The following is a 20,919-nucleotide window of genomic DNA, read 5'->3' as shown; positions in this document are numbered from 1 at the left end:
GATGCATCAATTGAGGTATTCAGTCTTACTCTGGTGTTTTTGTTTTTTTTTTGTCAGGATCCTCCAGAGAATATTGAACCAACTCAACACAAGGCGCTGTTCTACATGACCAAACTCCCCCAATCTAACAAATACATGTTAGAGTCCTCCTGGCACAAGTGTCATTTCTTGGGTTTCGAGCCTGACAAGACTAATCCTTATCAGGCCAACTTGGTCTTGCATCATCAAGTTGATGAAGTGGATGAATGCTGTGAGATTATGTTGTTGTAAGTATCCATCCATCTTCTACGCCGCTTATCCTCATTAGGAGCCTATCCTTTTGCCACAATAAATGGATGGATGATTTGATGGTTTTATCGAAATAAGCTATATATGTATTTATAAAATATACAGTGGAACCTCTTTAAGACATTTGGTCAGTCAGTTTTCAACTATTTTCTGTCATGCCCCCCCCACCATCGACATATTTTTGACTGTCCTTCCTGCCTGTCACCCCCCCTTCTGTATACAAATAGAATATTTGTCTGTTTATTAAATAAATAAATGGCACAAAGAAGTATTTGTAACAAAAATTAGCCACTTCATCCAACAGAAATCTTTGAATCTCAAATTTTATGTCCACATCGAATGTGTATGTTAACATTGAGTCATTTTTTTTAGTAATATTAAGAACATAATGGACTAGGATGTGATGGGTTGTCGACATAAATAGGTTCCACTGTATTACCTAACATTGCCCACAGCAGGGGTCTCCAACTTTTTTTTTCGTCATTTACAAAATTAAAAGATTTGAGCTACTCATTTATGGAGCTTTTTTTTTTACTCATTTTTTCCACAAAATAGGATTCCTTAAAATTGATGTAGAAATGAAAAAAGACCCCTCTAAAGGAACTTTACACTTGTATTAGCCAATATAATAGACACAGAAACAGAAAATAAGTAATTTAAGCTTGCGTGTGTTGCTGTACATGTGCCGCTGAGTAGGGTAGAACAGGAAGCGAGGGCAGGGGTGCAGAGACCAAGTCCCCTAGAGGTATAATACCCAAATTAAACAGTTTAAGGAGGTAGAAGTGCTCATCCGCAGACCAAATCCGTTAATAAGTGATTTTTTTTTTTTTTTTACTCTTTGGCGAACCACTGGTTGGAGACCCCTGGTGTAAAGCTGTGTTTCCCAACCATTATTAAGCTGAAGCACATAAATAGGTGCATACCCAAACTCATCATGTTCCTTCTGCCATCTTGTGGAAGAGCTTGTAATTGTTCTGCCTGTAATCATAAGTCACTGGCATAGGTAAAGATACATTTATAGTTTAAATACAAATTTTGAGACCAATGAAGTGAAACTGGATATTTCCTGCAGCACTCATGCCACAACACAATGGTTGGGAGTCATTGATTGAGAAATTTATTGTGAAATCCGGTGGAATTGTGTTTGTGACAAATGCTAGGAAACGTACTGGTGTTGGTCTTTATGATGAATTCATGTAAAGATATCTTTTGTATGTGGCACCTCTGCAAACCTCATGGAGTGAGGATAGCGGCGATAAGAACAAGGCTCCACACAGACGGCCAGTGGTGAAAATAAAAAGTTTACTTTCCAAAGCTTTGATATTGTTTGCCGACTTAGTGATTGGGTGAAACAGAGAAAAAAAATCTTGTGATTTGTTGGCAGAAGGCAATATTCAACTTTTGCCGCACTGGGCACATTAACATCATGTCCGGTGTTTCCCTAGTTACATTTTGGGGTGCGCGTGGCTCGGGTTGATAATCGACACACATGCATCTGCATGTCGTTGCAGTCGATTCTGCACGGTTACAAATACTGCGAGTCCACAAAGTCAAAATAAAGACGTGCAATTTAATCAATACAATCACTTCTCCCTGGGTCCCCCCCATGTATAATGGTAGGGGGAAACACTGACATTAAATTGTTCCTTGGATGGATTAGGAAGCAGAAAGTATGTACAAATTATAGTACACTGGAAATACATTTGGAAAATCGTTCATAAATAGAACCCTAATGACGGAAATCATAAATTCGATGTCAGGCAGGACCACTGTGATGTACGTTTTGTTGAAAATATGTCAGGATAGTCATATGACATGGTACGTAATATAGACCTAGACAGTGACGGTTAAGAAGATAGCCATGCAGGTGAGCGAATTGGCTGAACCATAAAATACACAATGTCAAAAGTATATCTTCATTAGATTGATATTAAATACGTTTGGGTCATTCTGCCAGAGCTTCCCAGTCCACAAACACTTTCATTTGCTCCAAAGCAAGGCGATGGCTTTGCAGATGCCCACGTCATTGTAGTTGAAGTAACAAAGGCCAGCAAAAGTGACCGTGGACAGGAGGAAGAGACCCGCATGGGCGACCTTGACTTTGGCGTCTCCGTGGACATAATCTGTCAACACCTGCCCCAGACCCCTACAAGACAAAAGTGTGTGAAAAGGTGAAACTTGACATGACAAACTATTTGCCAACTTCACGATTCCGTGACACTTAAATGTCTCAGATCATTAAACTAATTTAAATATTAGTCAATGACAACACAACTGAACTCAAAATAAAGTTTTTAAACAACACAAAAAATGGTGTACTGTATGACTGACATAAGGGCTCACTCCGTTCATGCCATTATTCTATGGAAGATTCACGTCAAAGTGCTGAAACCAATGTACAGCCCGTTTGGAGGAGGGAGACGAAAACAGACATGCATTTTCATTTATTGTCTGATGAATAAATTCATTTTTTATTGTTCTTCTGCCCTGAACGAGAAATCTTGTCACGTTTAAATCTCACAAGATGTTGTGACAACCCTAGTATTTTATTTCAGCACATTTCATCATGCCATTGGACCCCACACAATGTAACGCATTTTAAACTGTACAATGTGTAGGTACAGTAGTTACTTTCCTGGACCAATAAGGAAATTGAAAACCGCAAGTAATTGCTGCGTCCATAAACATTTTTGATACTCTGCTCGGCTCACCAAATGTCCTATTGGAGCAGTTACTTAGAATGTTTCGGTACATATCATAAAAAACACATCAAAACAGCACTCAAGTCTTGCCACCTCAACCATCCATGTTGACAAGCTTCACTGCGTTCAAAAATCCTTCATGCTTTTTAATCCAATCAGGCACAAACTCGGTGCAATAAACTTCCCAGTGGTCCAATGTTAACAGTTCACTGCACCGCTGCCGCCACTATACGGCATTAAGCTAATTTGCTGACCGGTGCCGGTCAAAAGTGGACAAATCCAGTCTTTTGAAAGACACCCACCTGGCCTGGAAGTCCTAGTTTGGGACGACTTATCACTACTCATGACTGGGATTTGTGGCCTGCGCCTGTCAGGTTGTCTAGTTCACGCTCTAAGCGACGGACCGGACATTGTTCTGACGCCAAGCTGAACCCCCGCCTTCATGGGTCTGCGAGCAGACGAAGGAGCTAAGACATCTGCTGACAGCAGTGGAGGGGGTTTACTAGGTTTTTCTTTCGTTTGTAGAATACTTAGTAGGGTGCTGGCATCTCATTTCATTCGTGGAGATTTCAAACAAACATGAAACACTGTAGCTACCCAAACAACTGCTATGGCACTATTACAGTTTGTCAGAATGCTGTGTATTAAAACATGTGATAGTATCGTCTCATTCGGACCTACTGTAGCACTCTAAGCATCATGGCAACTAGGGGTGTCAGAAAATATCGTTTCGGCGATATATCGCGATACTTCGTTCCACGATGTATCAATATTAAAAAGTATGATCAATATTTTTAGTCATTTATCATAGACTGTATATGGTATTTATTCAAGTGCAGACACGGCAAAGGTTCAGTTCTGATTTAAATGTAAACCTCCGATCGTTAGGTGGCAGCACTTAAGTAGTCAATTAGGCAAGGACGTTGAACGAGATTCACGAGTGAAACGTCCTCACACATAAACACAATTCAACATGGCAGAATGCCAACACATAACAGCGGCCACTGCGGCGTACAAGGCAGAAGTGTGGACACATTTTGGATTTCTACACAAAGTAGGGTTTGCAGAAATTGACAAAACCCATGCCGTTTGTAAAATGTGTCGTGCCCAAATAAAGTATTCGGGAAACACAAAAAATCTGCGAGTGTACTTAGCGAGACACCATGAGGACCTGCCGCTAGCAAGCAATGCAAAGGTACTTTTGTATACTACAAAAGTAGTACTGTGATATTGCAGGTATTTTGTTTTTCAAATTGATATCACTATTTTGTTTAATGGTTATTTCAAGCATCCTAAAAGGACTTTTTACTGATGTTAGTTACTTTGTTCCACAAAAATACTGTTCTGATGGTGGATAAGTCTGGGGCTGTATACAGGGACTTTCACAGCTAATAGAATGTGAACATTTGAGCAGGATCTTGAGACATAATTTAATTTATTTGTTTTTTTGTAAATTCAAAGCTGGATGTTAAAGCTTTATTTATCCAAATGCTACACTTTAAGTTTTTACAGAGGAAAGTTTGTGATACAGCATAACATACTGTTCCAATCGAATAAAAATGTGTTTAGTAAGTGCATATTGCTGGTGTAATTCAGTTTTTCCAGGAAATAATCTTTAACTACAAGAAAAACAAAAAAAATATCGCCTTGTTAACATATATCGTATCGCCAGATTCTTGCCAATACACACCCTAATGGCAACTGTAGTTATTTTAGCCTAAACAAAGATATAATGCAATCTGCTGTCTAACCACACAACAACACACTGTAAATGATTAGTATCAGCTACAACTGCTATGATTATTTTCACAATTTTTGTTTTTTATTTTTCATTTCGTGTGGAGTGACTTAAAATGTGGTATGCCCATTCCTAACATAAACACTGAAAACACCGTCTTGGTCTCTAAACCGGCCAAAGTTTTCTAAAAAAGTGACTGATGTGCTGATTTATGCTACCTCTTATCAACATTTCCTTGGACTTTGTATATCTACCGTGAGCTAGGTGTGCATGCAATGGAGAAACATCACAACAGAGACAACACAGGAATGTGATGCAGGATGAGATAACCATATGCAAATGAATGAATCAACTTCCTATAATACTCTGCATTATTGTACCATTCCATGATCACTGGTTGGCAGCGCAAATACAATTAATACGATCCCCACCCCCATGGTATTGCCCTTTGATTGCACAGTTAGTTGTTACATCTTACCAGTGTCCATGTAGGGTGAGTGCAGCAGCCAGAGAATAATCTATCGCAGGGCCAGGATGAAAATACGCCACAGGCCCCATGGCCAGCAGCAGGATGCTCAGCACTCGCTCAGCTGTCCAGTGCCGAGAGGCGGCTTGAGAGCCAGAACTCGCTGTAAAATACAGGAAACAATTGTTATATAGTAAAAGGATCAATACCCTCAGTTCTTCATCAGGAAGTGGTGACATGGATGCTACTATTACCTGTTATGACAGATTAAAATGTTCATCTTATAAGGTTCAGTGCAAAAACTAGGAGTGACAGAAGATCTAACAAGATTAAAATGTGACAAAAATTTGTTCAGACAAAAAAATGCCTTGTGGGGAGGGCTGGGCGATATCAATATATATATCTCAATATATATGCCAATATTTTTTCAAGCAAGTGCGATTAGACAAAGTCAAATATGCAGGTGATTTTTCATTAAAATGTAAAAAATAGATGCTAAAATAAAAGTTCATTCTTTTTTTAAATAAATATAGAAAAAGTCAAATATAATCAATCTTCTTCATAACTAACCTCTAGCTATGCTCAAGGCCTCAGCTAATACCAAAAGAACGACATAAAATAGTGGCTCCTGCATATGTTCCAAGAGGGATGCCGTCAGATTTAGCGATAAAGTCACCAAGTTGGCAACACTGGAAATTGTTGCTTCCTTCATGTTCCTCCTGACTGTATCTAGCTTGTCGGGTAAACTTCTGCATGGATTTGTTGGCTGTGAGGTGGAGCGAGGGTGACATGCCAATGGAGTTTGGGATGGATCACATTAAAGATTAAGATTAAGATATGCCTTTATTCGTCCCTCAGTGGGGAAATTTGTAAAGGTCATTCTTGTAGCATTTACACAGGTATCACCCACCAAAATACCCTGAACAATATGAGCATGTATTGTAACACTGACCATTCAGGGTCTGGGATGCATGAATCCTTGCAGTGAGCAGGTAAGTCTGCTCCTGTTGTTTTTGTGATGCAACCAACGGCCTTGCCAGGAAGGTACTGCGATAGAAGAGAGCTAATGGAGAAAAAAAAATTGTGGTTACCATTATTTACAGGTAAAACATACGGAACAAGTATTAAAAGTGGGTGCCACAGTGTTGACACAACTACTCTCAAACTACATTTTAAATAGTTTGTGTCCTTCCCCTATTTACAAACAAGGCCAGTTTACAATTGGCATCATAGTTACAAAAATAAACATTAAAATTTGATTTACCGAACTGTATTAGTCCCATGGACCTGTAATAATAACAACTGTTAAATTGTGGTGGAAAGACCAGAATGTGTCTTATTTTCCGGAAATGTTCCCTTACTTTCAATTGTAAATGCTGCAGAGCTGACATTTTCCCCCACTATGCGGCCATATTATCATGCTATATCATTAATTAGCTGCAACGACAAATGACCTATTCGCGGGATAATTCATATTGTAACAAACAGGCTCGCTAAACTAAATTAATTAACTTGAAAACAGCGTCATTATTCTCCTCTACGTAAGGCGTCTACGGTACAAAGGAAACATTCAACTCGCCCGCCTTCATTTTATTGCTTCACAAAACATCTGCTTGACTAGCGAGAATATTCACAAAATAATTAATGGTTGAAAAAGCCTCGTATTCTTACGTGGAACTCCTTTTCGACAAACAGAAGTTAGCCTGCAGAGCGCCGCCATGATGATCAGCCGACCAAGGTCACCACAACTCAGCTTACCCGGAAGTACTTGTTGCGTCTTCCTGGAGAAAAGATGGTGTATGTTGTATAAGATAGATACTAGTAAATGTCACGATAGCTGACTGTCAAGAATGACATTTGAAAGATGGCACTTAATATGTATAATAAACATATCTATATATTGAGAAAAAGTCCATGTAGTGCAGTGCAGTTTATCGCTTGCTGTTCTTAAAAATATTTTTCTCAGACAACGGAAAGTTGACTCGCTTATTTAGTGTCGAGCCATCTTGACACATGAAACATCTTTGATTGCGTCACGTCCTACACCATCCGGAAAGTAAACTGATTTACAAGTCATGATGGCCTCCTGCTCTTCGTTCTAAGATGTACAGTTTAGCATTTGTAGATTAGCACTTCTCCACGCGCAGCAGCACGCCCAGGTTCGCGGTGTTACGGAAGGTCATCAGACTCAGACTCGGTATCTCAACGGTAGAAAGAATTCCAGTCTAAAGATCCGTTTAAGAAACGCAATGGATAATTTTGATAATCTCAGTGCGTCGGAGAAGGCGGAAGCGACCGAGCTCCAGCGACTGATCGCTGTAGAACAACAAAAGGCTCAATTCCAGGCTCAGGTTTGTATCCCAACGTGGCCCCAATCTGGCTATATGCTGTACATGAACTGCTCTGTGGGATCAGACGGCAGTTAAGGGCTTTATAGTGAAAAACGCCTATGTAATGTAAACTCGGTGGAAAGCTTGTTGTCATCGTAGGCAATACATTACAACAGCAGCTGGATTAGATAAGTGTACAAGTTATCATATTAAAACACCGGAATAAAAATAAAAACATGCACAAATTGATCAAAACTAACCAGTCACAAGTAAATGTAAAAAATTGGCTCAGTAATTGGCACCTTGTGGTTGTGTTATGCTATCGTGATCTTTGATGTTTTGCTGTTTTGTTTTAGGTACACACCTTCACAGATGTCTGCTGGGACAAGTGCATGGACAGTCCCGGATCCAAGTTGGACTACCGGACGGAAATGTGCATTGTGAACTGCGTGGAGCGATTCATCGACACCACCTTGACCATCACCAACCGCTTCAGTCAGATGGTGCAGAAAGGCACTCATTAATGATGGACCACACCATCTTTTATTGGACTTTATTCGGATAAGAGTGTTGCGTCCCTGCCGTGTGTGTTGGCTGGGGATGTGAAGACAACGTTACTGTTGTGTGTGTATTTTCATGCGGCAGATTTGTGTATGGATTGACAGGTTTATAACTTGTCAGGAAAGTGGATGAAAGTAAACATTTGAAGAGAAAAAAAACCTTGTCAGAGTGTTTAATAATTAATGCAAGGTATTCTCAAGCCTGGAGTGCCTAACATTTAGCAAAAAGCAGTTGGAAAGTTTTGACAGCATGACTTATTATGGGGTGTCCAGACTAAATTAAAGGATGCATGAAGACTTTGTACATTAAATATGTTAAAAGCCATCCAATGTGGGCCAATACCTTGAACATCACATGTATGTGATTTCATGTTTTCATGTATGTTATACGTATGTTACAGGACACCTGACATGCACAGTAATGCTTTTCCCAATGTTGCGTGATTTCCCACTTTTAATTGTATCCTAAAGCTACAGAATGTGCCGTATCAATAAATAAATACATAATATAACAAACTTAATCCATACGGTTGGATGATTTTGGGGATTAAATGGTGAGGTTATTGATATTTTTTGCAGCTCTAAGAGCAGATTTCATGGACGTCTCTATCCAACCGTGAGGTGAGGCTGTGTGTTCCCCTGCAAAGTGGACACGTCCCTCACTCTCAAAGAGTTGTTTGGCATAGAGACCCTGATAGGGTGTGAACATGGCAAAAGCCCCCAGGCTGTAGGGATCTAATCCCCAGTGTTTCACCAGCCCCCCTGTGAACAGAGGCCTGATGTGGTCTCCGTGGATCTTCACCAAGTCCTCCAGCATGACCGCCATCAGCTTATCGTCGCTTATACCGTGGAAGAGCATGGCTTCATCAGAGCAGACGTAAGACGCCAGCAGGGCACCGGCGTCCGTTCCGGGGAAACTGTGACTGGGGTAATAAATGAAGCGAGAAGGCATGTCTGTGATGGTCTTGCCTCCCGTGATGCCTTCTTTCTCCCAAAAGCGCACACTGAAGCTGAGTATGACTTTGGTGGCGCTGATGTAGTGAACCGACCGTAGGGCTTCAATCTTGTTCTTGGAAAGCGAAGGCTGGAAGTCAATGAAGAGGGCAGCCTTGGCTGTGGCTGTGACCAGTACGTAGTCCACCGTCAGGCTGGTCAGCGATCCGAGATTATTCTGGTCCTGGTATGTGACAGTCACATTGCTGCCTCCTGTTTGGTTGATGATTTTCACTTTGGAGTTGAGAAGAGTGGTGGCATTTAACGTCCTGTAGAACGCCGTGGTGACTTTGTCAAAGCCACCTGTTACTTCGTAGTACCTGGAAATCATTCGGAGAAAAGATAGAGGGGCAAAATAAAGTAGTTCCCCATCAAAAACTAACAAATGTGTCAAAGTACACAACATGCCAACCCCCAACAATATGAATAAAATGATCTTTTCTTACTCGATGCTGTCACTGATGTCCATCTGCATGTACAGAATCTCAATAAGGGACACGTAGAACAAACTGCTTTCATTCAGGATGTCGCCAAGCATCCGTATGGCGCCTCTGCTCAAATTGCCCTCTTTTACTAAGTATTCCTGTTGGAAAACAACATGGATAAAAACGCTCAGAATTTCATTCAGTCAGGCTTAAACTTTGCTGAAGTGAATAATTCTTACTATGAGTGTGTAGGAATCATATTTGTCGAGCATGGCACTGCAGCTAATTTCCTGAAGGTCATTCCTTACCTGTGCAAAGACACAAAAAAAGATAAATAAAGCGACTTGGAAGCAAAGAACACATGTAGAAATGATGTGTAATTTGCGTTATCTAATTTAGTTTAATTTGAGTTGGCTGAACAAGAAAAAAACTACTAACAACTAACACAAACATACAAACATATTACGACGTACAAACAGACTTTTTTTGACTTAGGGCTAAACATATTCATTGGTTAGGAATTCTGCCAACAATTTCATTGAGTCAGTCCAATGACTGATGAATTATTTTGTGTATGAGAGATGTGAAATTAGGGCAGGCTCGTTCTTTCAGTCATGACCCAAAGCTCATGACTATAGCGGAGGGTGAGAACGTAGATTGTGATCTTTGCCTTCTGGCTCAGTTCTCCTTTAAACACAACGACCCTCTCCGGTCAACCTTTTTGAAAAAGGGGACCACCACCCGGTCTACCAATCCATGGGTCCTGTTCCCTCCTAAATCCTAAATTAAGTTTTCCATATCTGGAAAATCCTAGATTTAAGGTTTTTATATGTAAAAGTAAGCAGGAGCAATTGTTCCTAGAATATGAAATACTGTATTAATTTGAAATGAAAATGACTGAATACTTAGTATAGTAGGCATCAGTGGGCATCATTAGGCCTATTTTAGGGGGGCTTCAAATTTGATATTTTTATATAATAGGTCAAAGCAGGCTAATAAGCAAGCCAATGAGTAAGCTAATACGAGCCTACTACTACTGCTAATACTAGTAGTAGTAGTAGTAATAATCAGAAGAAGAATAATGATGATAGTAATAATAATAGGCTAATTAATGATATAATAATGATTTGATGAATTGATCACTGTCCACTGGACAGAATGGTTGCATTGATATTTTTGTATTGATTAAAAAAAAAAATATATTAATTTTTTTTACAAAACAAATATCAGACAAATTTCATATAATAGGGCAAAAGCAGACTAATAAGCAACCCAATGAGTAAACTAATACGAGCCTACTACTACTACTAGTAATAATGAGAAGAAGAATAAGGATGATAGTAATAATAATAGGCTAATTAATGATATAATAATCATTATTATATAATTGATCACTGTCCACTGGACAGAATGGTTGCAGAGCTTGAGCTGTGTAGATTGTGTGTACTTGTGTAAATTTAATGGTGGCCTAAAACAATTGAGTATCTCTACTAAATCGGTCCAAACGTACATTCAACATGCCCCCACTCCTTCTCAGCCTCACCAGTTTGGTCCAATGGCATGATGAGCATTCCAATTCGAAGCTGGTTTTGACTGGGTGGAAGGGGTGTGGATCAAACCACCAACTGTCCTAATACTAGTGTTAAGTAATTGTATCCTGAAACCAGTTGACAGATCTCGTAATCAGCCTAAAGCCACCTGAAATACAAACATGGGCTTGCCAAATGGAAGATAAACAGACTGATCGGTCTATGCGGCTTTTACTTGATAATATAATTCTAGATTAAAATTTCTATATCTATAAATAAATGGTAATGGTAATGGTTTGATTTCATTTGAACATATATATCAGATTACAATTGAATGCATCACATAATCAGTTCACAGTTCCACATGTCCAAAAGGAGTAGGAAGAAGCAAAGCTTCTACCCCTCCATCTGGTACTTTGACAATCAGTAACTGTTACATTTGTTCACTTCCTGCCTTTTTAATATAATTTAATTTATTTTTTATTCATTTTATTAATTTGTATTTTATTTATTTATTATTTTTTGTATTTTTATTTTTTGTCACATACCGAAGTATGAGGCGATATGACCATCCAATGACATAATGGGTACCATAGTAAGTGTCAATATAGTGATATATATAGCACATCATGACTGGTTGAAGACTCTTCATCCTTGTATTTAGCAAACATCAACTGCTTGTATTGTTTCTTGAATTGGCTCATCGTTGTGCATTGTTTGAGTTCCTTACTCAATCCATTCTATAGTTTGATTCCACATACTGAAATGCTATGGCTTTTTAACGTAGTCCTAGCATATAAGTGTTTCAAATGTAGTTCTTCCCTGAGATCATATTTCTCCTCTCTTGTAGAGAAGTATTGGATGACATTTTTAGGTAATTGGTTATTTTTAGCCTTATGCATTATTTTTGCTGTTTGAAGATGAACTATATCAGCAAGTTTAAGTATTTGTGATTTTAGAAATAAGGAGTTAGTATGTTCTCTGTAGGCGGCATTATGAATTATCCTTACTGACCTTTTTTGCAGTACATTTAGCCAGTGAAGATTGCTTTTATACTTATTACCCCATATTTCCACATAATAAGTAAGATATGGTAGAACCAGAGAGCAATAAAGAGTGTGGAGTGATTTCTGATTGAGAACAAATTTTGCTTTGTTCAATATTGAAATATTTCTGGCCACCTTATTTTGTATACTTGTAATATGAGGTTTCCAGCCTCAGGACCCTAAACAGGACCTTTAAGCTGAAAATGCTAATTTTCAGAATAAAATACTTCATGAAAATGAAATAACAATAGTGCAAAATAAAATTAATCTTATAAGTAGGCCAAAAAATCTTTCCAAAAAAAGTCTACATGTTCCACGACTATCTATGTTAACTCATGCCATTAAAAATCACAATTTGACGACACAAAAATACCTCATTCTAAAGAGAATCATACTATAAAGTTAAAGATGAAATAGCCCTAATGATCCAACATGTCTAGAAATATGACTTTAAATCTTGCCATTAAGCGGCAACTCGTTTGCAGTGTGCCACATTTGACAGCGATGCTCAGAGATCGGAACAGCCTGCAAAGGATAAGCCGCAAAGACAGCCGTGAGGGACAGGTACAAACCTTCCACAGAGTCTCAGTGAAGAGCTGGGCCACTTCCTTCCTCCTCTCGCTTTCGTGCAATGTGTAGTTCATCAAATCGGGGTTCTTTTTCACCTCACGGGTTTTGTGCAGTAGTCCATTCACCAAAATGTATGTGTTCAAGTCTTCTTGGATAAAACGGTTAAGGGGAATTTGTAATTTGGAGACAAAGGACATCAGAATCCTGTGGACATATAACATGCTATACTGCAAAAACACTGACTGGAATGGAAAAATATTTAACAGTACTGCAAACGTTGTTTCTGCATGTGCACAAAAATCGTTTTATTTGGACAAACCCTTCATCACGACGACTGAGGTTGCACTGGACATTATACTGTATATTAATAGGGATAATTATTATCAGCATAAAAATGGTTGATATCGGATGGTTTAGTAAAGTTTAATTTAGTTTACATTATACAGGATATGTACTTTTATAATCAATAACTAATCATCTGTCCATTGGTCTTGGAGCTCAATTTAAAGGGCATGCATAGCACAGTGACGAAATATTTAGCATGTTGAATACACTCACAGCTGGCAACAACAGAAAGGTAAAAAAAAAGAACGAGAAAAGCGACGCACTCACGAGTGAAAGCTGGGGATCCGCATGGCGCCCAGCTCCGCATACCAGCCTTCTTTCGTATTCCTGAAAGTCTCCACGCGTCCTCCGATGCGGTGGCTGGCCTCTATGATGGTCACCTTGGTTGCATCAGGTCACAATATCAGTCATGTGACATTTCCCCTGAACTAAATTTCCACTAACCTTGTGTCCGGCGTCCTCCAAAACCTTGGCTGCAGTTAAACCGGCGATGCCCCCGCCAATAATTGCGACATGTTTCGGCATGTTTGTGGCAGGAAGACCATTGTTGGCAATATCGAGAAGCTCACTGTAATCTGTGTCTTGGAGACAGTCATTCAGGGGGTCTTGGGTGAGTCCACTCACTGCAAACACGACGACTCCCACTAGGATCAACGAAACTGATAGAGGCAAACAAAACATAAACAATATACCATATTTTATCAAACAAACTTTTGATTATTAAGGAAGAAAACATCCAAAGCTACATGGCTCTGTGTGAAAAAGTGATGGTCCCCTAAAGCTATAATAACTGGTTGGGCCACACTTAGAAGCATCAACTGTAATCAAGCCTTTGTGATAACTTGCAATGAGTCTCTGACAGGAATTTTGGGCCACTCATCTTTGCATAATTCTTCTAATTCTGCCACAATGGAGGGTTTCCGACTGTGGCATGCTACATATATAATTTTAAATAATTGTATTGCACGTGTGTTTTGACTTTAGCGACACCCTGTATAATATCCATACGTCAAACGTCAAATGAAAAAACAAAATCCATCCGGAATAGGTGCAGAATTACAGCTACAGTATAGAGGTACATACAGAACTTGCACAGCGACATGTGAGTGATCATCCTTCCGGAGAAACTCCACAGAGAGGATCGTTGTCTCTCAGTGTTGACACCGTCCGAGGAAAATGACTAAATGAAGACGAGATTATGACGGGATTAGCGCACGCTCTCAAAGTTCAACGCTTCTTCTTGAAATATAGAAAAAAAATACATCTCCAGTGACAAAGGCTTCTACTCACCTTTAACAAAGGTGATGTCTCATCACTGGTCTCCAGCCTATTCATGACTGAGGAGCGCAAGAGCTAGACTGTCCGAGCTAAAACCTGGAAAAGCCGTTTGGTATGTATGCATTTGCACACCACTTCATTTAATGTGGGACTGAGTGGCTCCACAGGTCTACAATGAGGATTTTCCCACACCAGATTAAAAGTCAACCACACTGAACAAATAAGATTAGTGAGGTTACACTTATCCGCACAGCCCATTTCCTCCATCTGATCATTTCAGTACTTCTAACTGCCGATATGGTATGACTCGATATGCTGGAGAGTCAATGTCTCAAACATGTAAAGCACACGTTGTTTTGCTTATATTCTAATTAGCTTCCCGTTTGAAGAAATCGAACGTACCCTTGCAAGCTTACAGAGCCACAGCATGCCATATACAATACAAAATGTAACAAAATAAATTTCCCTTACTTTGCATGAAGATGGAAGACATCACAAAGAGAGAACTTGACTTGCTGGACTCCCAAGAGGCACCTGCTTACGGAAGCACAGGTGAACATGGCAGGTTATTCAACAGTCCTGCAATATAAGGTGGATCCGGTGCTGATCACAGCATTTTTTCAGGTCAAAGGCAGGCTGTACTTTACAATTTTACAATTTAGCAGAAAAATGCAGACCCCATATGCCGGTAGACATATACTTTGTTAATGTGTAATGTGCATGCTCCGCGTCAAGTGCAAAATGAAGAGCAAAACCCAGAACCACTTGGCAGACGTGCGACCCACTCTGCTTTGAATCCACATCTACTGACAAATATTTCAATAAAACTGTTTATTAATTGTGTGGAAGCCCCACAGTGTGTTTGTGTATCTGGGTGGAGTTTGAATGTGCGTGGTGTTCCTCCCACATTCCAAAAACATGAATGTGAGTGTGAATGGTTGTTTGTCTATATGTGACCTGTGATTGGCTGGCCACCAGTCCAGGATGTTCCCCGCCTCTCGCCCAAAAGTCAGCTGGAATAGACTCCAGCATACCCCCGCCACCCTATAGTGGTAATCAAGTGTAATACAAAATGGATGGATGGATGTTCCAGAAATCCAAAAATATGAGCAAAATAATTAGATGCCCCCATCCCCATACACCTTTATTATTATTATTTATTGTTATTTTATTTTTTATTTAATAACATTTTTATTCATTTATATATATTTGTTTTATTTTTATCATTTATTTTTCTTTATTTGCTCATTACCTCCTTATCCTTTTAGTACTATACATATAATACTCATCCTTGTAATTATTTAACTGTCACTTTTGTAACTTATTCACTTATTGGTATATGTATTTCTGTTCAATGAATCCCTGTTTGTTAACATGCTGATTTGCTACCTCATATTCACAAGTGCTGATCTTTATGTAAAAAGAAAACCAAATAAAAAGTTGTGTACAAAAAAAATTATGAGCAAAAATAAATGTTTACACAGGATGAATACAGTTTTATATCACCACAATAAACAAAGTTCACGTGCAGTGTTGAGACAAGTGTTCAAAAAGAATGTTGGTGAAAATATTCCACAAAAACCGAGTCAATAATATTACCTACTAGTTGATGCAATGACCCTGAGCTACAACGCTGTAGTAAATTAATGAAGAAAGAGAAGTCAACTGTGGATTGTTTTAATTTGATTCCAACTGCAGAACTGTTTATTCAACTCTATTTTATTTGAACCCTGTTTCTCCTGTTTTGTAGAGCTAGGAAGGAAGGTGTTTTTGGTTACTATTTTCTGGACTCTGTCTGGGTTGGGTTTGCTGTTGCGGTATCTTTCTTGTGCACCCACTTCCATATCTCATCAGGTCTCTATTATCCTGGTGTTTGCCACACTCAGACGCCGGACTGTCTTCCATTCTTCCATAATCTTTCTACTTGCCTTGCGTTGCTATTTTGCTCTTTGTATTGCTGCCACTTGCTTGTTTGGCTGGCATCCGTTGCATAAGGTGATCGTTATGTCATTTCCAGCAAGACAAGATATTTTGCCTCTGAATTTGCCTAAATTAATGTCCAATCAGGTTTTAGAATAAACAACAAATGTGTGGATGACCTTTCTGGATGGAAGACTAAATCCTGAATGCGATGACGTCAGCCACTCTTTGCCTATGACTAAGTCTTTTCACACTGAGAAACGCTTTCATTGTATATGTCGAATATAATAGATTGTTCATGTTAAAAATCCAATATATTTGGTATTTGGCAATAAACCATGAGTATGATTCATTCATGAATGAACAATGTGTATGACTTGGAAGGACTCAAAAATGGGAGGTCTATGATTTCGGACTGGACTTGACTAGCATGAGGACTAGCCGTCCTCCTCATAGACCAGGGGTCTCAAACACGCGGCCCGCGGGCCAAATGTGGCCCGCAGGACACTAGTTTGAGGCCCCCGCCTTGATATGAAAGTTTAATGTTAGTGCGGCCCGCGCAAGTTTGATATGGATGCTGTATGGTATCATGTACCCAGAAAAAAGTATTACGTTTGATTAATGTTCATGTTAAAGGTTAAATAACTGTTAATAGTTATCCTGCCTATCCGTGTGGAAGTGGTAAGTTTTTGGCTATTTAAGTTTAAAGGAAATAACTTGAAGGCTATCCTTTAGGTCGCTAGCTCTCTAGTTTGCGAGTTAGCATGTGTCTCAAGACCCTGCAGTTGCGCAATATGTTGTAAATAAAAAAGAGTATAAATGTGACTATAGTCTTGTTTTGTCATGTCTACAGGGCTCTAATAATGCTTTGTTAATTTTAATCTGAAAAAAATAATTTGTCTACCCACCAACTATATGTGGTTTCTTAAGTTTTAATTATCTGCTGTTTTACTATTATTATTATTATTATATTTATTTATTACTGATTGATTGATTTTCTTTATTCTTGATTTGTTTATTTATTTTTCATCTTATTTTGGGAAGAAAAATAAAAATTAAGAAATTTGAGAACAGTGGAATGTTTTATCATAGCTTTTACGGTAGAAAATCGGAACCAAAGCAATGAAAAAGTTTGTATATTTTTCTGTTTTTAATAAATGCGTTATTTATTTTTATTTGGAAAACCGGATGCGGCCAGCCTTGCCCAGACCCTAGCTCCAGGGGCCCCAGGTAAATTGAGTTTGAGACCCCTGTCACAGATCTTACAATTACACCATTAATTACTTAATTCGCCCAGTGGCAGGATCAATGCTGCGGCCACAGGTTATTTATTTTTATTTTAATACATTTTAATCATTTTAACTTTAATTAATTTTAATTATTTTTTAGTTTTACTATACATTGCCAAAAAAGATTACTTAAAAAAAGCCAAAAAATGTTTCTGCAGTGCACAAATCCTTCAAATACAACACTTTCTAGCCCCCCTTTTCACCACTTTTGCACACAAACTGTAACTTTCTCCCATTACTGAAAGGAGTTTACGTATTTCACCAGCTGAAGCACACAATTACACAAATACACAATTAAATCTCTCAATCAAGAAAACAAACCAACAGTATAGCCTAGCCACAGTGTAATGTTAGCTTATTTAATGATATAGTATATTCCAAAAGTGATACTATAGCACAATACCTTTAAGTCTGCCCCCTTTCTCCTCTTCTTTCTAAATTGTGCACCAGCTGGCTTTGACTTTGTCTTTTTCATGTTTTGTTGACACAAATGAACAGCATTATTAGCATCTCCTGTCGTCACCCGGCTAACAGTCAAGACTAAATTAACTCATATCAACCCACAATTCCATCCGTTTTCTATGCCGCTCATTTTTTTATTTTTTTGTGGACACTTTTTGTTAATCTTTTTTGCTACCTGCCTTATTTACATAAGACCTGCTCCTTTTGTTCATGAAACATTTTCACTTTATTTCTGTCTGCCTTGAGGTCTAAACACACGGATGCGCTGCCTTTGTGACAACATAAACTTCATCAATGTAAATAAATGCAAAATGGAACATCATGAAACACAACCATAAAAGTGCAAATGTAAATAAGAACCTCCATCATACAGTGTCACATGATTCCTATCAACATCCTGAATACATAAACTGTTGGCAACTGGCCTGCATAACATACCAATTTTATGACATTTTATAACTAATGATAATAATAATAATTAATAATAATCACTCATCAGTGCGCTGACGACATATTTGACTGTAAGATAATTGCATTTTGATGAACTGTACTTCTCAGAATGAACGCACTTAACACACTCAGAAAGGTTCAGTGTAACCATACAAGTGGCGAATTGAGACACAGTTTTATAAACAGGAAACAGGAAGTAGCGAGGAGTTAAAAAAAGGCAGAATAACACTAACAGACAAAAATTTAGCCCTTCAGCATCCATACTAACATAAATCGTATGGATGAAGGTACAAATAAACACAATTCACAACAATAGCCATTTTTGTACGAGGTCACGAGGGGTGTGTCGTCTAGCTAATGACGTCACACTACAGGAAGTAAACATTCGACCACAGATATCTTGTCGATTGGACATTTTTATCATTTTACTAAGGTAAGAGTCAACCTTTAATGTTATTCTGTTTAATATAGAACCACATTATTATTTCATTTTTGTACATCGACTGTGTCATAGTTTGGTCTCGCTGCGGAGACGACGGTGGGGTGAAAACCCACAACATTTATGTAAGACAAATTGAGTGAATATTATGACGTGTATGATATGAATAGTGCAATGTAACATTCATAAATTATCTTGTTGGTTGGAAATGTTATTTGGTTTGTTGCCACCGCTAGTTGCCGACGTTGAAAAGGGGGATTGGAGAAATTTTGGTCATTAATCACATCGAAGCAAAGTAGCGGTTAGCTCAGACATTAAATTATTTTGCCGTTAGAGGCATTTGGAGCTCTAAAAATATATTACGATGAACTGGAACAGGTTGAAAACGAGCTCATTAAAGCAGGGGTGTTCAAAGTGCGGGCCGGAGCACTTCCATACGTCTTTTTAGTCTTTTTCAGTGTCCCTCCGCATATTGGAAAAGCGAAATGACTCAATATTCATTCATTCATACATATTCTACTGTTTATCCTCACGAGGGTCGCGAGGGTGCTGGAGCCTATCCCAGCTGTCTTCGGGCGACAGGCGGGATACACCATGGACTGGTCGCCAGCCAATCACAGGGCACATATAGACAAACAACCATTCACACTCACATTCATACCTATGGACTATTTGGAGTCGCCAATTAACCTAGCATGTTTTTGGAATGTGGGAAGAAACCGGAGTACCCGGAGAAAACCCACGCATGCACGGGGAGAACACGCAAACCCCACACAGAGATGGCCGACGGTGGAATCGAAGTCAGGTCTCCCAGCTGTGAGGCCTGCGCGCTAACCACTCATCCGCCGTGCAGCCATGACTCAACATGTTATTAGTTATCATAATATTTTGCTTTAATAATGTAAAAGGCAAAAAAAAAATCATTAAAATTATTCAGATTTAGGTCGTTTCAGATTGATGATGCAGCCTTAATTTTAAATTGGTATACCGCGATACTGGAGTATTTACTTGGTATCAGAATGATACCAAAGCTAGCGGTATCGTACACCACTATTTGCTAGTTTCAGTACAAATCCAATCTATATTGATATCAACAATATGGTTGGTTTTGATATCGTGCTCCAAAAAAATATCAATATATTGCCCAGCCCTACAGGTAACACATCGTCTTTTATTTTCTAGATCTGATGCTGATGCACACGTGAGCTCCACCTGCCATCTTGACAGTGTCAAGCCAAAGACTCTCCCAGCATGTCGGAGGTGCTGGGACAGAGGTTTTTGGTGGTCTTGGGTGTGCTGTTGGCTTGGCTGGTGCTTTTTCATCTGCTTGTTAATATCTGGCTGCTCTGCATGTTCACCAGTCTGCTGGTGGTGCTTGGGGGGTGGCTCGGCTCCCAGGCGGTCTTGGAATCTAACAGTGTGATTCACCTGGAGAGGTTCATCACATTTCAACAGGTAAATCACTGTGTACCTTTCACTTTAGTAGGTATTGCAGTTGTAGAATCCAAAGTCCAGTTGTGGCAGGTTAAAAAAAACAAAAACATTAAACATAGCATGCATCAGGACATCACAAAATATGATTAGGGCCACACTGAGCAGTGTTTCTGCAACCTGTTTGTGATGGTGGGTTGGCTAATACAATATATATAATTGACCCTGATGCATGTGCATGTAATTCTTATGGACATTGTAGTTGAGAGGAATAACATTGAAGGAGTGACAACTTTCACCTGTCGGTTCTTCGTGTTTTTTTTTTAATGTCACTAATAAGACTGAGTCATCTGTGAATTCCTTTTGCATTTTGAAGCTCTACTCCTTAAGGTCCAACAGTGCAAAATGTGAAATCCCCTGATTGCTACTTTTCAGATTCCTTCCTCTCTGGAGGATGAGCATGGCTTGGACCAGGAGATCCACAATACTGTGGGGAAAATCATCAGGGACTTTGTTATTTCCTGGTACTCGACTGTGTCTTCTGAGAGGGGTTTTGAAAAGGAGGTTCAAGAGGCCATGATATCCATGTTTATGGAGCTGAAGATGCGCGCAAAGCAGGTGGACAGAAAGGTAGCTATTCTTTGTGTTGTGAAAAATA

General features: G+C 39.1%; 4 protein-coding genes across 12 annotated transcripts in view; 2 read left to right on the top strand and 2 right to left on the bottom strand.

The window, feature by feature from the left end:
* Window positions 1-1,568: 1,568 nt before the first annotated feature.
* Window positions 1,569-7,006, bottom strand: sdhdb (succinate dehydrogenase complex, subunit D, integral membrane protein b). The gene is made up of 4 exons (XM_058079834.1): window positions 6,866-7,006; window positions 6,147-6,257; window positions 5,207-5,357; window positions 1,569-2,434 (listed from the first exon to the last, which is right to left on the bottom strand). The coding sequence occupies exons 1-4, from the start codon at window positions 6,912-6,914 to the stop codon at window positions 2,269-2,271; spliced, it is 477 nt and encodes a 158-aa protein (XP_057935817.1). The 5' UTR covers window positions 6,915-7,006; the 3' UTR covers window positions 1,569-2,268.
* Window positions 7,007-7,221: 215 nt separating this feature from the next.
* On the top strand, window positions 7,222-8,605 carry timm8b (translocase of inner mitochondrial membrane 8 homolog B (yeast)). The gene is made up of 2 exons (XM_058079835.1): window positions 7,222-7,545; window positions 7,881-8,605. Exons 1-2 carry the CDS (start codon window positions 7,444-7,446, stop codon window positions 8,046-8,048), a joined length of 270 nt encoding a protein of 89 aa, XP_057935818.1. The 5' UTR covers window positions 7,222-7,443; the 3' UTR covers window positions 8,049-8,605.
* On the bottom strand, window positions 8,007-18,739 carry il4i1 (interleukin 4 induced 1). 9 transcript variants are annotated; one of them, XM_058079827.1, is made up of 10 exons: window positions 17,883-18,739; window positions 14,742-14,807; window positions 14,283-14,366; window positions 14,076-14,172; window positions 13,437-13,651; window positions 13,260-13,372; window positions 12,650-12,851; window positions 9,742-9,810; window positions 9,524-9,660; window positions 8,007-9,397 (listed from the first exon to the last, which is right to left on the bottom strand). In XM_058079827.1, exons 3-10 carry the CDS (start codon window positions 14,325-14,327, stop codon window positions 8,632-8,634), a joined length of 1,644 nt encoding a protein of 547 aa, XP_057935810.1. In that variant the 5' UTR covers window positions 14,328-14,366; window positions 14,742-14,807; window positions 17,883-18,739; the 3' UTR covers window positions 8,007-8,631. The 9 variants fall into 9 exon arrangements, with proteins under 9 accessions (XP_057935810.1, XP_057935811.1, XP_057935809.1 ...); XM_058079828.1 differs by having other exon boundaries at window positions 14,742-14,804; XM_058079826.1 differs by having other exon boundaries at window positions 14,283-14,807.
* The window catches only part of LOC131134483 (sorting nexin-19-like), a 21,455-nt gene continuing 19,142 nt past the window's right edge, over window positions 18,607-20,919 (top strand). The window contains exons 1-3 of the mRNA XM_058079823.1: window positions 18,607-18,824; window positions 20,013-20,285; window positions 20,697-20,891. Coding sequence (XP_057935806.1) covers window positions 20,082-20,285; window positions 20,697-20,891 — 399 coding nt within the window. The 5' untranslated portion in view covers window positions 18,607-18,824; window positions 20,013-20,081. The remainder of the gene's footprint in view (window positions 18,825-20,012; window positions 20,286-20,696; window positions 20,892-20,919) is intronic.

This window comes from Doryrhamphus excisus, chromosome 8 (genome assembly GCF_030265055.1).
Source record: "Doryrhamphus excisus isolate RoL2022-K1 chromosome 8, RoL_Dexc_1.0, whole genome shotgun sequence".
Taxonomy (NCBI): Eukaryota; Metazoa; Chordata; class Actinopteri; order Syngnathiformes; family Syngnathidae; genus Doryrhamphus; species Doryrhamphus excisus.
This window is presented reverse-complemented; position numbering and strand designations above follow the sequence as displayed.

Bases quoted from the DNA above. Each gene is read 5' to 3' on its own strand.
- sdhdb (XM_058079834.1), bottom strand. From the start codon at position 6,914: ATGGCGGCGCTCTGCAGGCTAACTTCTGTTTGTCGAAAAGGAGTTCCA. The intron at 6,258-6,865 runs GTAAGAATACGA...TTTCTCCATTAG, and splicing joins TTGTCGAAAAGGAGTTCCAC to CTCTCTTCTATCGCAGTACC. The intron at 2,435-5,206 runs GTAAGATGTAAC...TTTGTCTTGTAG, and splicing joins CTCACCCTACATGGACACTG to GGGTCTGGGGCAGGTGTTGA.
- timm8b (XM_058079835.1), top strand. From the start codon at position 7,444: ATGGATAATTTTGATAATCTCAGTGCGTCGGAGAAGGCGGAAGCGACC. The intron at 7,546-7,880 runs GTTTGTATCCCA...GTTTTGTTTTAG, and splicing joins AGGCTCAATTCCAGGCTCAG to GTACACACCTTCACAGATGT.
- il4i1 (XM_058079826.1), bottom strand. From the start codon at position 14,327: ATGAATAGGCTGGAGACCAGTGATGAGACATCACCTTTGTTAAAG. The intron at 13,373-13,436 runs GTTAGTGGAAAT...GATGCAACCAAG, and splicing joins TGGAGGACGCCGGACACAAG to GTGACCATCATAGAGGCCAG. The intron at 9,398-9,523 runs GTAAGAAAAGAT...AATGATTTCCAG, and splicing joins GACATCAGTGACAGCATCGA to GTACTACGAAGTAACAGGTG.